General features: G+C 41.8%; 1 protein-coding gene across 1 annotated transcript in view; it reads left to right on the top strand.

Moving 5' to 3' along the window:
* Positions 1-14,963, top strand: part of LOC122139559 (basic proline-rich protein-like) — a gene marked incomplete at its 5' end in the record, with an annotated part of 18,751 nt that extends 3,788 nt beyond the window's left edge. The window contains one exon of the mRNA XM_042737709.1: positions 14,777-14,963. Coding sequence (XP_042593643.1) covers positions 14,777-14,963 — 187 coding nt within the window. The remainder of the gene's footprint in view (positions 1-14,776) is intronic.
* Between the last annotated feature and the right edge of the window lie 710 nt (positions 14,964-15,673).

Here is a 15,673-nt window from a genome sequence, read left to right as displayed (position 1 = left end):
CACAAAAAGCTGACCAGGAAACACATTCGTTTATTGTGAGAACGCATTTGTTTTACGAGAAAAATGCTAATGTTTTACAAGCAAATAGTAAGTTTCTTGAGGAAACATGATACTTTTGCAATAGAACATAGAGAGAATATAAAGGTCACTTTCTCAGGAGAAATAAGAGAGAAACTACGTATACATTAAATAAGAGAGAAGAATAAGAAGAATAAGAGAGAGAGAAAATGCATCATGTATTAAGAATAGGTTCAGAAATCTCGGTAACACTTTATTTTAAGGTCTCTTAGTTGCTTATTAGCATGCATATTACTAGAATATTAGCCATTTATTAGAAGTAATTAGGCACATTACATTCCTAATCCTACCCCAATACCTAAACTTAAAAATACCTTAATAAGCCATAAATTAGGAGTTTATTGAGGGAAAGGGTTGTAGTTAGTAAGTGAATAAGTGTTCCCTTATTCTAAAGTGTTACCGAAATCTCAGTCGGGTCAGTATCTGGGGAAGTTTGAGATGTTTTTTCCAGGTCTTACCACACATCCACACCATTAAATCACCTGACAGACACTAAACAACACCAAACAAGACCGCAAAGCCCTGCAGATAGTGATACGCTCAGCATTCCCACAAACCAGGGACAAGAATAAACCATCATTACAGATCTCAGAACACGTGAGCGGTGGATTCTTCTCACTGCTGTGGACAGAAAAAAACATTGTCAAAAGCACACAACCCCAGGGCCGGCATAGACGAGTTCATGAGTTATTACCCTCGAACACAACACCATCATAACTGCACTTTATGTGTTACTGTGCTTTCTTCTGGAATCAATCACAGTTCACCACGACAGACTGATCTGATCTTACTTTCGTCTGAATACAACAGAGATGACTCGTGTCTGAATATACTTCTCAAAAGATACAAAAGAGACAATGAGGTAGCAGTTTGGTGAGCATTGTTGAGGATGTAAAAACAATACCTCAAAAATACAAGGAATAATGAATGGCAAATATCTAAAAAACATATGACAACGATGATATGCAAAAGGGGCTTAATGGAGGAATTAACTGTAAGCTCTGTACGAGGTACTGTAATCTGTTTTGCCATTTGGATTATTATTCTGTGCAATGGTTAGAGTGAATTAAAGTAAATCTTAAAGGGACCGTTCACCCAAGTTTTCTGCATTTATCATCCTCATGTCAGTCCAATGACTTTTGTATGACCTTTCATTCTTCCAAAAAACACAAAAAGCTATTTTGAAGATTGTTGGTCAATACACAGAGAACTCGGGTTTGGAACGAGATGAGGACGAGGTAATGATGAGCGGACTCTCATGTTTGGGTGAAGTTGTCTCTTTTAAATGGGCAGACAGGCCAGAGAAGCAGAGAATCCGTCTCTCGCTGGGTTTACGCTTTAAATCAAGCAGTGGAGTGGAAGCTGCCTACAGTGTGTCTGCACTCGCTACATGATGACAAGCTTAGTGAGGGCTTCAGAATATCACTAATAAGATCAGCAGGATGAACATGAACTTTAAGAGGACAAAACCTGGAACTGAGCTCAGCATGAGTCCAGTGAAGTCAGAGTGTTTTTGAAAGGGGTTTTGGTGAAATGTCTGAAACAATGTCTGTGGTGAACAGAAGCTCAAGATATTTTGTTTTTGATGAACACAGGTCCTGAAATAAGGTCTGTGATGAACACAGGCTCAAGATATTTTAGTCTACAACATAAAATACACCAGTAACAGTAACATGACAGAGTGAACACATCTACTCATAGTCACTTTAACAGCCTCATTTGGTTAGTAATCATCCTCTTATAACTATTCTAGCTCAGCTAGACTAAAAGAGCTGTCAGAAGCTGTCGGAGGATGGAGACGTTAAAGTCATGTAACTGCTGTGTGGTTTATTTCTATTCACCCAAAAGAACATTGGTCAAATTTTAACTTAACTTGAACTTAAATTGTTTTACTTAAATCGTATAGAAGAGGTGTTGTCTGAAAGCACATCTACCAAATGTATAAAAGTTCATTTAAAAACAATGCTTTCAGAATGATCCCTGTTCACTCTGATCAGTGAGAAACAACTAAAAATGATGCACCTGTGCACACAAATGCTTATAGACTGAACACGTAATTGTCACGGTAGGAAATCCATTGTTTCCTCCGTGTCATGTTTTGTGTTTGTTGTTGTACTCACGTAGTCTCCATGTGCTCGTTTGGTTGATTGTTTGTCACCTGTGTGTTGATTGTCTCGCTCCAGCTGTTCCTCATCTCCACTCAGCTACATATACTCACCCATCTCTCTGTCTGTTGTCAGATCCTCATTCATGTTTCCACTGCTTAGTTGGGTTTACCGTCTTCCGTGTTCGTGTGCTGGATTATATTCGTGTTGTCGTCTTCGTGTCAGTGTTCCGGTCTGTTCCTGGTTTCATCCATTGACCGTCTTCACCTTCACCTGCGACTTCACCATCCAGCTCTTCTCACGCTACCGTAGACCTTCGTTTCCATTGCCTACATTCTGGACTCTGATATCAATAAACTTCTTCTGATTGCCTGCAATTGCTTCCTCCTCTTTTACCTGCCGTCACAGTAGGATCTGACCATCATGGAAGCAGCAGGCGATCGCTCCCCATCTCATCTGGAGGAGTTTTTGCAGAGAGCCGTTTGATCGCATGGATCGCCAAGACAAGGCGATAGATGAGATGGGTCGAGCTTTCCAAGCAATGGTGACGAAGGTGTCCGAGCTCGCTCTCCAGGCTCAACGACAACAACAACCGCCACCCGCTGCGCCTCCCACGCCACCCACACGGCCGCCGATCGTCTCCGGAGGGATTTCCCAGTCCGAACCACGCCTCCCCATCCCTGAGAAATATGCGGGTGAGCCAAAGTTTTGTCGATCTTTTCTGTCTCATTGTTTCTCTGCACTTCGCCCTGCAGCCCCGCACGTTTCACACCGAGGAAATGAAGGTGGCATTCGTCTTTGTCACTACTGACGGGGAGGGCTGCCCTCTGGGGGGACGGCGGTGTGGGGAGAACCAAGACAGCTGCTGTGCCTCGTTCCACGCCCTTTCGGAGGAGATGAGACGGGTCTTCGACCGCTCCGTCGCCGGGAGGGAGGCGGCTAGACTTCTCACGGACCTACGTCAGGAAGACAGGTCCGTAGCCGACTATTCTATTGAGTTCCGCACCCTGGCGGCGGAGTGTAAGTGGAACGAAGAGGCGCAGTGGGATCACTTCCTGCATGGGTTGGCTGACCGCATCCAACAGGAGATCCGCGCCGTCGAGCTCCCCACTTCTCTCAATGGCCTGATCGACCTCACCATCAGAGTAGACAACCGACTCGACCAAGCCCGCCAGACGGAGGGGGGGAGAGCAGTTTCTCGCGACCAAGACCGGAGGCTCAGCGTCAGCGCTCAGAGGTTGCGGTCAGCCCACCGGGAGATCTTGAACCCATGCAGGTGGGGCGAGCTCGGCTCTCCCGGGAGGAGAGGATCAGGCGGAGATCCCTGGGACTATGTTTATACTGCGGCAGCCAATAACATCACATCCAGCGCTGTCCGGTAAAAGACCAAGCCCGATAGTAAAACGGAGGCTACTATCGGGTGGGATCTCTGCCAGGAAGACCTCATCTACATCGACACTCCTTCCGGTGAGTCTACGGTGGTCCACCCACGCACTCGATCATCACGCTTTGTTGGATTTCTGGGGCAGAGGGTAGTTTCATGGACTGTAAGTTGGCTACTAAACTTAACATTCCTCTCACCTCCCTCAAACACCCCATTGCACCTTTTGCACTCAACGGACACAGACTGCCAGTCATCACACAGACCACTGTACCGGTTTCTCTCATCACATCTGGCAACCATACGGAGGAGATTTCATTTTACATCACGGACTCACCTCAATCCCCCATTGTTCTAGGTCACACCTGGCTCCAGAAACACAACCCCAGGATCAATTGGCGCCTCGGATCTGTGGTTAGCTGGAGCGAGGAGTGTCATTTGTCTTGTCTTTTGTCTGCTGGTGTTAATGTTTCTGAGTCTGTGTTTTCAGGGGGAAGCAGTGGATTTGGCTAACGTGCCCGCGGAGTACCACGACCTGAAGGAGGTGTTCAGTAAGTCTCGTGCTGATTTCTCTTCCTCCTCATCGTCCCTATGACTGTGCGATAGAGTTATTGCCAGGAACTTCTCCGCCTAAGGGCAAGTTATATTCTTTGTCTATTCCAGAGGACGGCGGCCATGGAGAAATATATCCAGTTCTCTAGCAACGGGGTTCATCCGGCCTTCTTCTTCTCCAGCGGGGGCGGGGTTCTTTTTTGTGGGAAAGAAGGACGGATCCCTTGCGACCTTGCATGACTACCGAGGGCTGAACAACATAACGGTAAAGAATACCTATCCTTTGCCGCTTATGTCTTCAGCTTTTGAGAGGTTGCAGGCGAGCGTCCGTTTTCACTAAATTGGAATTACGTAATGCTTATCATTTGGTCCGCATCAGGGAGGGGGATGAGTGGAAGACTGCCTTTAACACCCCTAGAGGCCATTTTGAGTACTGCGTGATGCCTTTCGGGCTAACGAACTCGCCGGCAGTCTTCCAAGCACTCGTTAATGACGTGTTGCGAGACATGGTCGATCTGTTCATATATGTTTACCTGGATGACATATTGATTTTTTTTCTTCGTCTCTCCAGGAACACGTGCAACACGTACGACGAGTGCTTCTGCGGTTGCTAGAGAATGGATTGTTTGTCAAGGCGGAGAAATGCGTTTTTCATTCACAGTCTGTTTCTTTTCTAGGACACATCAATTTCGACTGAGAGGTGTTCGCATGGATCCTGAGAAGGTTAAGGCTGTGGTAAATTGGCCATCCCCAGAGTCTCGCAAGGCCCTGCAGAGATTTCTGGGGTTCGCCATTTTTACCGGCATTTTCATTCGCAATTTCAGCCAACTAGCCGCTCCTCTGACCGCCTGACCTCCCCTAGTTTTGACGTTCAGGTGGTCAAACGCAGCCGAGGCTGCGTTTGCCAAACTGAAAAGCTGCTTTGTTTCAGCTCCCATTTCTCGTCACCCCTGATCGCTCACGTCAATTCATAGTGGAGGGTCGACGCGTCAGAGGGGGGGGTAGGAGCAGTGTTGTCCCAACGCGCATCCTCAGACGGAAAGGTGCATCCGTGCGCGTATTATTCTCACCGTTTATCTCCTGCAGAGGTTAATTATGACATTGGCAATCGAGAGTTGTTGGCAGTCAAACTTGCACTGGAAGAATGGCGTCACTGGCTTGAAGGGTCGGGTGTACCTTTCATTGTATGGACGGACCATAAGAATCTCGAATACATTAGAACCGCCAAAAGACTTAACTCCAGGCAGGCTCGGTGGGCATTGTTTTTTCGGTCGTTTCGATTTTACACTTTCTTACCGGCCGGGTTCCAAAAACATCAAACCCGATGCTTTATCCCGTCTTTTTGAGCGTTCCGATCGTACTGCTACTCCCGAGCCCATTTTACCGGGGACCATCATTATCTCCGCGCTCAGATGGGAGGTCGAATCGAAGGTGTTGACTGCCTTAGAAGGGGTAACGCCCCCGGCTCGTTGCCCACCGAACCGATTGTTTGTGCCGGAGGGGTTACGGTCAGACGTTCTCCAGTGGGGTCATTGTTCCAGTGTTTGCTTGTCACCCAGGGGTTAGTAGAACTAGGTTTCTAGTCAAGCAACGATTTTGGTGGCCTGGTATGGCTCGTGACGTCCACGACTTCGTCTTGGCTTGTTCAGTTTGCGCTATTGGTAAGACTTCCAATCGACCTCCAGATGGGTTACTCTTACCGCTGTCTGTCCCTTCGAGACCCTGGTCCCACACATTTCGCTAGATTTCATTACCGCCCTCCCGCCCTCTAAGGGCAATACGGTGATTTTAACCGTAGTGGACCGGTTCTCGAAGGCGACTCATTTTATTCCCTTGCCCAAATTACCATCAGCCAAGGAAACAGCGGTAGCTGTCATTGACCACGTCTTCCGTATACATGGCCTTCCGACAGACGTGGTTTCTGACAGGGGTCCCCAATTTGTGTCCAAATTTTGGCGAGAATTTTGTAAGTTGTTAGGAGCGACTGTTAGTCTTTCTTCCGGGTTCCATCCCCAGAGCAATGGTCAAACCGAGCGAGCCAATCAGGATGTCGAAAGGGTTTTGCGATGTTTGGCTTCCAATAATCCTTCGTCCTGGTGTCAGCAACTCTCAATTGTGGAGTACGCACACAATTCTTTACCAGTGTCATCTACGGGCATGTCTCCATTTAAGTGTAGTTTAGGGTACCAACCACCTAATTTTGTCAGTACGGAATCCGAGGTTTCGGTCCCCTCCGCACACGCACTAGTCCAGAGGTGTCACCGCACCTGGACCAGAGCTCGCAGAGCTCTGCTCCAGGCTAGGTCGCGCACCAAGGCTAAGGCCGATCGCCACCGGTCGAAGCCTCCCCGTTACGTCGTCGGTCAAAGAGTGGTGGCTTTCAACCCAGAATATTCAGATGCGTTCCGTTTCCGAATAAGCTTGCTCCCAAATTTATTGGCCCGTTTTCTGTTACCAAAATCATTAATCCGGTAACAGTGCGTCTTAGCCTTCCTCCGGCGTACAGGAGGGTTCATCCCGTGTTCCATGTGTCCAAAATTAAACCGGTGATTTTTTCCCGTCTTAACCCGCCTGCCCCGGTTCCCCCCCCGCCTCGTATCGTTAATGGGGAAACCACATATTTGGTTAATCGTATTCTGGACTCTAGACGGAGGGGACGCGGATTTCAGTACTTGGTGGATTGGGAAGGTTACGGTCCGGAGGAGAGAAGGTGGGTTCCTGCTCGGGACATACTGGATCACCGCCTTATTGATGATTACAATCTACAGGTAAAGCAGGCTGGGAACGTCAGGTGACGTCCTAGGGGAGGGGGGGGTACTGTCACGGTAGGAAATCCATTGTTTCCTCCGTGTCATGTTTTGTGTTTGTTGTTGTACTCACGTAGTCTCCATGTGCTCGTTTAGTTGATTGTTGTCACCTGTGTGTTGATTGTCTCGCTCCAGCTGTTCCTCATCTCCACTCAGCTACATATACTCACCCATCTCTCTGTCTGTTGTCAGATCCTCATTCATGTTTCCACTGCTTAGCTGGTTTACCGTCTTCCGTGTTCGTGTTCTGGATTGTATTCGTGTTGTCGTCTTCGTGTCAGTGTTCGGTCTGTTCCTGGTTTCATCCATCGACCGTCTTCACCTTCACCTGCGACTTCACCATCCAGCTCTTCTCACGCCACCGTAGACCTTCGTTTCCATTGCCTACATTCTGGACTCTGATATCAATAAACTTCTTCTGATTGCCTGCAATTGCTTCCTCCTCTTTTACCAGCCGTCACAGTAATACACGTCACTGTTTCATGTATAAAATGTTTTTAATCTTTAGTTGTTTATTTTGTTGCAAACACCCCCGAGATGTAAATGGTCCAGTCCGCTGATTGATGCTTTAACCAACCCGGTCTCATCAATCTGTGTATAATTAACACAAGTTTACACTTTCCAATTGTGTGTAAGGCACCAGAGCTAAAAGTACCTTATATACACCCCTAAAAGGTATTAGTAGCCTACCTTAAAGGTACATATTAGTACTTTAAAAGTGCACATTAGTGCCTAAAGTCTACATATTTGTACCTTTTGAAAGGGTACAGGCCAAGTGACAGTTTTGTACCTTTTATTGTATTTGGCGTATATAATGCAATATAATGCAACCCCTGCTGACTTTCTTGAATCTGTTGAAATGAAAAGCCTGTAAGACTCGAAACAGTCTGAAGAAAGCACAGTCTCATCCGAGCCTCAGCTTCCTCACTAAGAAGTCACATTACGCTCTGCTCCCTGTGGACTAAGAGGTCGACTGCTCAGAGAGCGGCTTTCTTCCGCAGCCCTGCTGTGAACAGCGGCCTTCATCACGCTCCGCTCTCACGCTGGCGACACACAGGGGACGCTGCGCTTGTGCAGACCGGCTAATTGCTCCCTTCCAGACCCCGACTGAGCTCAGCTGAGGCCAGAGCAAAACATCTCGCCATAATGAAGAACAGCTGCTCTCCGTCAGAGCTAGAACGAAAGCCTTGCAAATGATACACAGGCTGCGTGCTAATATGCTTACTTCCCTATATAGTAGGCGAAAACAGCATGTGAAAAGAGTAGTATGCTTGAATTCACAGTATTCATAAAAAAGTGAGATTCTGAAGTGCACTTTACTATTTCATGAGAGGATTTATGACGCTGCTCAGTCACATGATAATCACAACATGATTAATGTAGTACATACTGATTGCTTTCATACTACACACACACACACACACACACACACACACACACACACACACACTGTAAACAATAAATCTGTGAAATAAAAGACATTAATGTTAGCTCTAAGACACAACTCAATAAAGTGAAAATTTCAAAATACAGGTAAAACCTGTAAAAATAAATAAATAAATACAGAATATTTCCACAGATTATTATAGTACATTGTGTCCTATTTGTGTACATATAACTTACTTTTAATGGCTAGCTATTAAAAAGAAATACCTAATGTGTTGCATCAGGTACAAATATCTAAATCACCAAAGAATATTAAGAGATTCGGTTAAAATAACACATCGATTGTTTTTATTTTATTTCCTCAAGTTAATTTATATTGTTATAAAGACTTAAATTGGCTCTTTTACTGAAAAGCAAGAACTAAATTAGCATGGTGTCTCATTATGTGAAATCACTCTCTCATAGTGAACTAATGCTATTTATTTCACTACAAACATGAGTGAAAATCAATGATCTTGGACACTGTTTGAGACACTACTGTGCATTGTGCATGTATGTTAGATATGAATTCAGACACAAATGATGGTCAAAATGTTCAGTCTGACCACATTAATATTCTGCTGCTCTTCTGAAAAGCTTCAGACTGTCTGTTCAGCTACTTTATGTGCACTTTACCTAAATAAACTAGTAAGCTATTTATTAGCAATGTGGAAAATACAAAGACACTGAGGGCCTGGGTTATTTTCATCCATTATTGATTTTTTAAAGTTAGGGTCTGAAATATATTCTACGCAAGTTTCAAAATATGTCAAACCACATTTTATAAAGCAACACATGTATGTAGTATGTGTAGACTGTCTTCTGCCGTTTGTTTTATATGCGGAGCAGCAGAAGATCAGAATGGAAAAGGGCTGCGTCTGAACTCATCCGTCAGGAGTGTTCAGGTCTGACTGATGAAACAAGACTCTTCTGAGTTCATTCAGACGTGCTTCAGCAGAGGAAGGACTGTTAAACTGAGGTGATTTCTCCAGCTGCTCTGATATATTTCCGCTAACTGCTGGCCCAGCAACTCACAGTCAGTCTGAGCAGCACTAGCTGAGAGAGCAGTGGATGTGTAAATGAGTTTAACACGTCCTTCAGCAGCCAGAAAACACACACACACACACACACACACAGCACAAACTCATCGTTCCTCCATCACTCAGCTCTGTGGCCAGCTTCAGCAAATACCCCACAGACATGAGCTGGAGGATTTGGAGGCTCCAGATGTGGACTAGATTCAGTTATGATATTGCTAAGTATCTTTCATCTGCCATTTTTCATTGAATTAATTGCGAAATTATGCAATAACATGATTAAAAATGAGTTGAGGAAAATGCTCCTTGAGCTCAAATAAAAAGAGAGAAGCCTGATTTGAAAGAGATGATGATGATGATGATGATGATGATGATGAAAATGAATGTAAGTGAACAGATCTCTACAACACATTCATTTGGATAATATCAGCGGTTACTATCAAATATACCGCAATAGTTCAAAGTTATAAAGCACAAATGCTTACAATCAATCAATCATCACTGTAGAAGCTCTTCAGATAGCAGTACAAAAGCCCACCATTGATTTATATTGAACCAAAAATATTTTACACTTCTCATTATAACAGAATTGAAAGCTTGTTGCCACCACAGCATGAAAAAATAAAAGCTGAAAAAAAACAAAAAAAAAATTGTTTCCATATCACAATTCTTGTTTATTTATTTAGTTATTTTCAGCCATTAAAAAAAAAGAAAGAAAGAAACAGGTTATTGTGATGACTTTTTTCTTCAGAAATGTAAGTTTACTATATATCTCACTATTTTTAGAAAAAAAAAGGGTCTGAATTGAGAGTTGCATTTTTAATTTTGGTGGAAACTAGCATATATTTAAAAGATCTCGTTGTGTTTTGCATCATTGCTTTGGAAAGTCAAACTAAAATCGACTTCACAAAAGGCTGAGACTTAATTCAGAAAGGTACATTGTTGTGTTTTAGAGTGGTGTAAAGTATTTGAGTGAATGTAGTTACTATAGTTATGTATCTTTTTGGCTGCTTTGTAAGTAGGCAACATTAACAACGTTTACTCTCTAATCTCTTGACTACATTTCTGAATAAATATATCTTTACTCCTCTACATTCCGAATGAGAGCAGCCTTTATTCAGGGCACACTGCTGGAAGAAGAAGCGATGTCTCCATCTGCAGGACACTGGAGCGAATGGATCTTCTGTGTTTAAACACACTCAGAGCGGTCACAGATCCACTCCATGTGAACGAGGGCCAAACACCCTTTAGATTTGTGTCTTGGTTTTTATGAGGTGATGAGAATATGCATCATTCATCCTGCATGCAATACAAGTAAAATACTGCTGTTACAACTGGATTTTTTAAGACTTTCACACAAAGGTGACTTTTAATGGAGTCATTTCAACCGTGGGTTTCCACTTTAGAGTCCAGGTACAACACAAAGTCAGTGCAAAGACTGTAGCGCTTGACTTGCAGCAGACTGATGCACTGGATGGGACGATTAGAGGGTCCAGTGTCCACAATCTCACAAAATAATGAGGTATCACTGATCTGCTTCACCATATGAACATAAGTATAACGTCATAATCCACTCTCAACACACCATAATCTTTCTAAAAAGTGATTTTGGAAATATGAGATTATAGCTGCATGTTTTTAGATCAACACACACACACACACACACACACACACACACACACACACACACACACACACACACACACAGAGAGAGAGAGAGAGAGAGAGAGAGAGAGAGAGAGAGAGAGAGAGAGAGAGAGAGAGAGAGAGAGAGAGAGAGACGTTTACTTAGTTATCCAAATGGGGACATTGCATAGACTTCTGTTGTTTTTATATAGACTTTTTGACCTAAACCCACCCCTAACCCTACCCCTCACAGAAAAACTTTCTGCATTTTTACAACAATAAAAAAAAAAAACGTTTTTATTTTTAGACCAGTTTTACAAATGAGGATGTCCCCAAATTGAGGTTTTTGGCGATTTTGTCAGGTTTTGTTCACTTTTGGGTAAAAATTTGTCCCCAAAATATGGTTAAGTAGGTACACACACACACACACACACACAATTGTCTTTGGTAAATAATACTTATAAGACTTTAGAGAAATTAATCAGCTAGGCATAGAATAATAAATATACACAACAGAACGACAGCCAAACTTATTTATTGAACATTTTAATCACTAATAGAAAAAATATGCGAACTTAAGGGGGAAAAAATGGTAAAGAAAAGAAACACATTTTAATAAATTCAAGTTAGGGAAGACTGGGGATGGTTGTGATGTTTTTGACATTTCTGTCTGTATCCTGGAGTTATTTGAAGCGAGTGCATTCAAAATGTGATTCAAACTAGATACAAGTATCAGATATTAAATGCCATAGTTGTTACCTTTGCAGCACAAACAGAAAATAAATGGTTTAGTTTCAAAACTTTTTATTCAACACTGACTTTATAAATAAAACACACACACACACACACACACACACACACACACACACACACACACACACACACACACACACACACACACACACACACACACACACACACACACACTTCAAAAAGAGTTGTTCTCCTCTAAAATCAGCTCTGCTTCCTCACATGAGGAATAAACACTAAACTGAAAATGTGTGACGTGAATCAGGAGATCTGTAAAGTGTTACAACCAAGGCTCACAGCTATGAGGAACTAATTTCCCCACAAGGATAGTAATACTAAATGTTGACCTTGTGGGGACATTTTTCAATTCCCCGTGAGGAAAACAGCTTATAAATCACACAGAATGAAGGGTTTTGAAAATCTATGAAAATCAAAAATAGCAGAAGGTTTTGTATGAGTGGTAGGTTTAAGAAGATAAAAAACTATTTTTACAGTTTGTATAAAATCATTACACCTATGGAGGGATGTGTGTGTGTGTGTGTGTGTGTGTGTTAAATGAACATACTGCAAACATGAAATGAAATCAAACTGATATAGATGTAGCTTTGCTTCACCACGCAGAAGTGAGTCGCTCTGCACTCTCAGCATTTTTCCATTCTTTCTTCAGTCTCTATACTGGAAAAGGCTCTTGGTAAAAGCTATTGAAGCTTTGGTGATTTATTTTATATTTGATCAGAAAAGCTGAGTTGACGTGTGTGCAGGTGAACAATGGACTCCATTCCTCTGCCAATGCCATCAGATCATTTTCTGTAAAAATGAGACAAATGGGACCAATAAAAGTGTGCTGAAGATGGAATGAAACGGTTTCTGAATTTGCAGTCAGCAAGGTTTATTAATACTGATGATGCCCAGTGAAAACAAACGCTGAGACAGAAAATGTAAAGCCAAGTCTACAGTTCTCCTCAACAGAGAGTGCTGTCAGAAGCTGGAGGACTAATTCACCATCGCTTCCCTCCAGATTTCCCAAGGGGTTTTTTTTAAAATGGGTTTTTTCAAATTATGAGTCAAACTGAGTGTGTGGTAAATATAAATTGATGATACTTGGATGCTTTGTTCTTCAACGTAAAGTACACACACCTATACTGAAAATGTGAATTTTGAAGCAGGTGTGCTATTTAAAAACATAATTTTGTAATAATCAGTGTTGGGTAGTAACTGGATTATGTATTATGTAATCAGATTCCAAAAATAAGTACTTGTAATTAGATTACATTTTAAAATGTTCATAATCAGATTATAGTTACTTTTTCACTGGTTATATGATTACATATTATTCACACAGTAAATTATTCAAAATGTATTGATTTATCCTAGTCATACATTTTCCTAAACACATCTACTGCTCATATATTTGGAAAGTCTTCCAGGAAACACACACACACAGTCAATAGACTAGTAGTGGTATATTTTTATTTAATGCCATGGCAGCATCTTAGGCTATTTTCATGGCAAAAACAAGTATAACAAATACAATAAAAACCAGCAAACAAACAAACACAAGTTTTATTACATTATAACAATTCTAAAACTTTCAGCCACTAGACTATAATTACACAGAAAACAGAGAGGTCACACAACATCTGACCATTGGATTTTATTGCATTTTAAAGGTGATATATGGCAAAAAAAGAAAAGAAAAGAGAAATATATGTGCAGTATAAACTCTACATTCCCTAATGACTGCAAAGGTTTACACAACCAAAAGAAAAAAAGAAAGCATTTGGAGATACAGTAGGCTTATTTTTTTCCTCCCTCAACATTGCATATCTAAAATATCTTATATCATATAAAATATCTTAGTTAATTGGTTACAAATGTTTAATTAGAATTTTTTTGTTATTTAATGATCAGCTTTCCATTAACTCACAAACCCCCTGCAGTTCATTCATGAAGCCCAGTTTTGGAAACCCTGGTTGAATGCAATGCTTTCATGATGTTTATAATAATAATACAAATAAAATAAAAAAATCAAAGAAATATGTTATGACTGATGTTACAAAAAAAAAAATTGTCATGTAATTTGTAATCAAGTGTGACTGACTCCTACGCCTATTCTTACTGTTTTTTTTTTATTTTATTTACCAGAGCTTATTTTACTCCTGAATTGAAAAACCCCATTATAAAACCTGTAGGAAAAATCTCAAGGGAACCACTGGCCAATTAGTCCTCACGACTGTTGAATTCTATTTCAGTTTTATTCTCCCTATATTTGCTCCCTCTTTGGTTTATATTTGAGTCTCAAAGATTCACACCACATTTATGCAGATGATCCTCAGCTTTATTTCCCTCTCAAATCAGGCTGATTCAGAGTCCTCCTCGCTGCTTGTTTAGAGCACATCAAGATTTGGATTGAAAATCATTACAGTTGAATCAAAAAAAGACTGAGGTTATTTTGTTTGGCCCTTCTCACCTTTTACATAATTTAAATCTACTCTGGGCCCAGAGGTTACAAATCTGGGAGTTATTTGTGATCCTGAATTAAAATTTGACAAACAAATTAACTCTGCAGTCAGAGCCAGTTTTCTTCAGCTTAAAGGGCTTCGCAAGCTGAAATGTTTTCTCAGTTTTAATGATTTAGAGGTTGTTATTCATGCATTAATTTCACCCAGACTGGATTACTGTAACGCTCTTTACGCTGGAATTAACCCGTCTTCACTATCACGTTTACACTCGGTTGACAGGGACAAAAAAAGAGGGAGCGTATTACCCCTGAGTTAGTTTCACTTCCCTGGTTACCTTTTCATTTCAGAGCTGGTTTTAGTTTTTGTATTTAAAGCACTTCATGGTCTTGCCGCTTCTGATCTACTGACATTATTATGCAAGCATCTCTGTATCTAGATGTTAGAATAGTTCACATATCTGACATGTACATTAGGACAACACTGTTACTGAAACACTGATCACTGTGATAAAATCAGTTTGGACAGAAGTCTGTGTTCCCACAAACTCCTTCAGCCCAGTCATTGTGAGACTGATGGGAAGAACAAGGCAGACTGGCAAAAGGACAGTAAGAGTGTGTTCAGTGGATATTCAGGTTCAGTCGGGGGTGAAGAGTCTGGACTTCATCTGCATCTTCCAGCAAGTGTTTTTATACCAACGCAAACGCAATGGAAAACTACTGCTTCCCGACATTGTCCTGTGATGTTAAAAACCTTGAAACGGAGACACTCTCTTATCTCTACTCACGAAGAAGACAAATGTCCCTCAGAACTAGAAAAACAAGAGGATCAGACAGCAATAATTCGATCTGCTGCTGGAGGAATGACTGGGGAGGAAGCAGATGTGACTGAAGTATGAGGCAGAGAGAGAGAAGATAAGAGGAATATTGGTGCACCTGTTCTGAGTGATGGGAAAAGAAGAGCAGATGTGGTTGGATTTTGTGATGGAGGGAGGTGTGTGACGGAGAGAGAGGAATATTGGTGCACCTGTTCTGAGTGATGGGAAAAGAAGACTGTTTATTTAAGTATGTGAATTTCATATTGCAGATGGAGCTATTTCTGCTTTATGCTTCATGAAATGATGGTATTATCATTGTGTTCTAGAGGTGGTGAAGAACAAGCCTATGATGTTATCTATTATGCTTATTTTTTAGCCGTAAGAGTGCAGCGCGCTCATTTGTAAATTCTATGAGTCTGGTTTCCGGTCTCACACATCCAACTTTTTTAGCTGCAAAAAACAGGCGGAGCACGGTCATTTGTCTTCTCCTCCAACTATTACATTGCCATCAACCTTGTCCGTAGGCTACAGAGTATGATTTATTAATAATGTTTATTGAGTTTGGTATTTTTAAAAACACTGTTTTAATGCATTAAGCCACGTTAAGTGTTTTCCTTTGAACAGTTTTCTATGGGA

The sequence above is a fragment of the Cyprinus carpio genome, chromosome B14 (assembly GCF_018340385.1).
Source record: "Cyprinus carpio isolate SPL01 chromosome B14, ASM1834038v1, whole genome shotgun sequence".
Taxonomy (NCBI): Eukaryota; Metazoa; Chordata; class Actinopteri; order Cypriniformes; family Cyprinidae; genus Cyprinus; species Cyprinus carpio.
The sequence above is the reverse complement of the archived record's forward strand: the minus strand, read 5'-3'. Positions and strand labels throughout refer to the sequence as shown.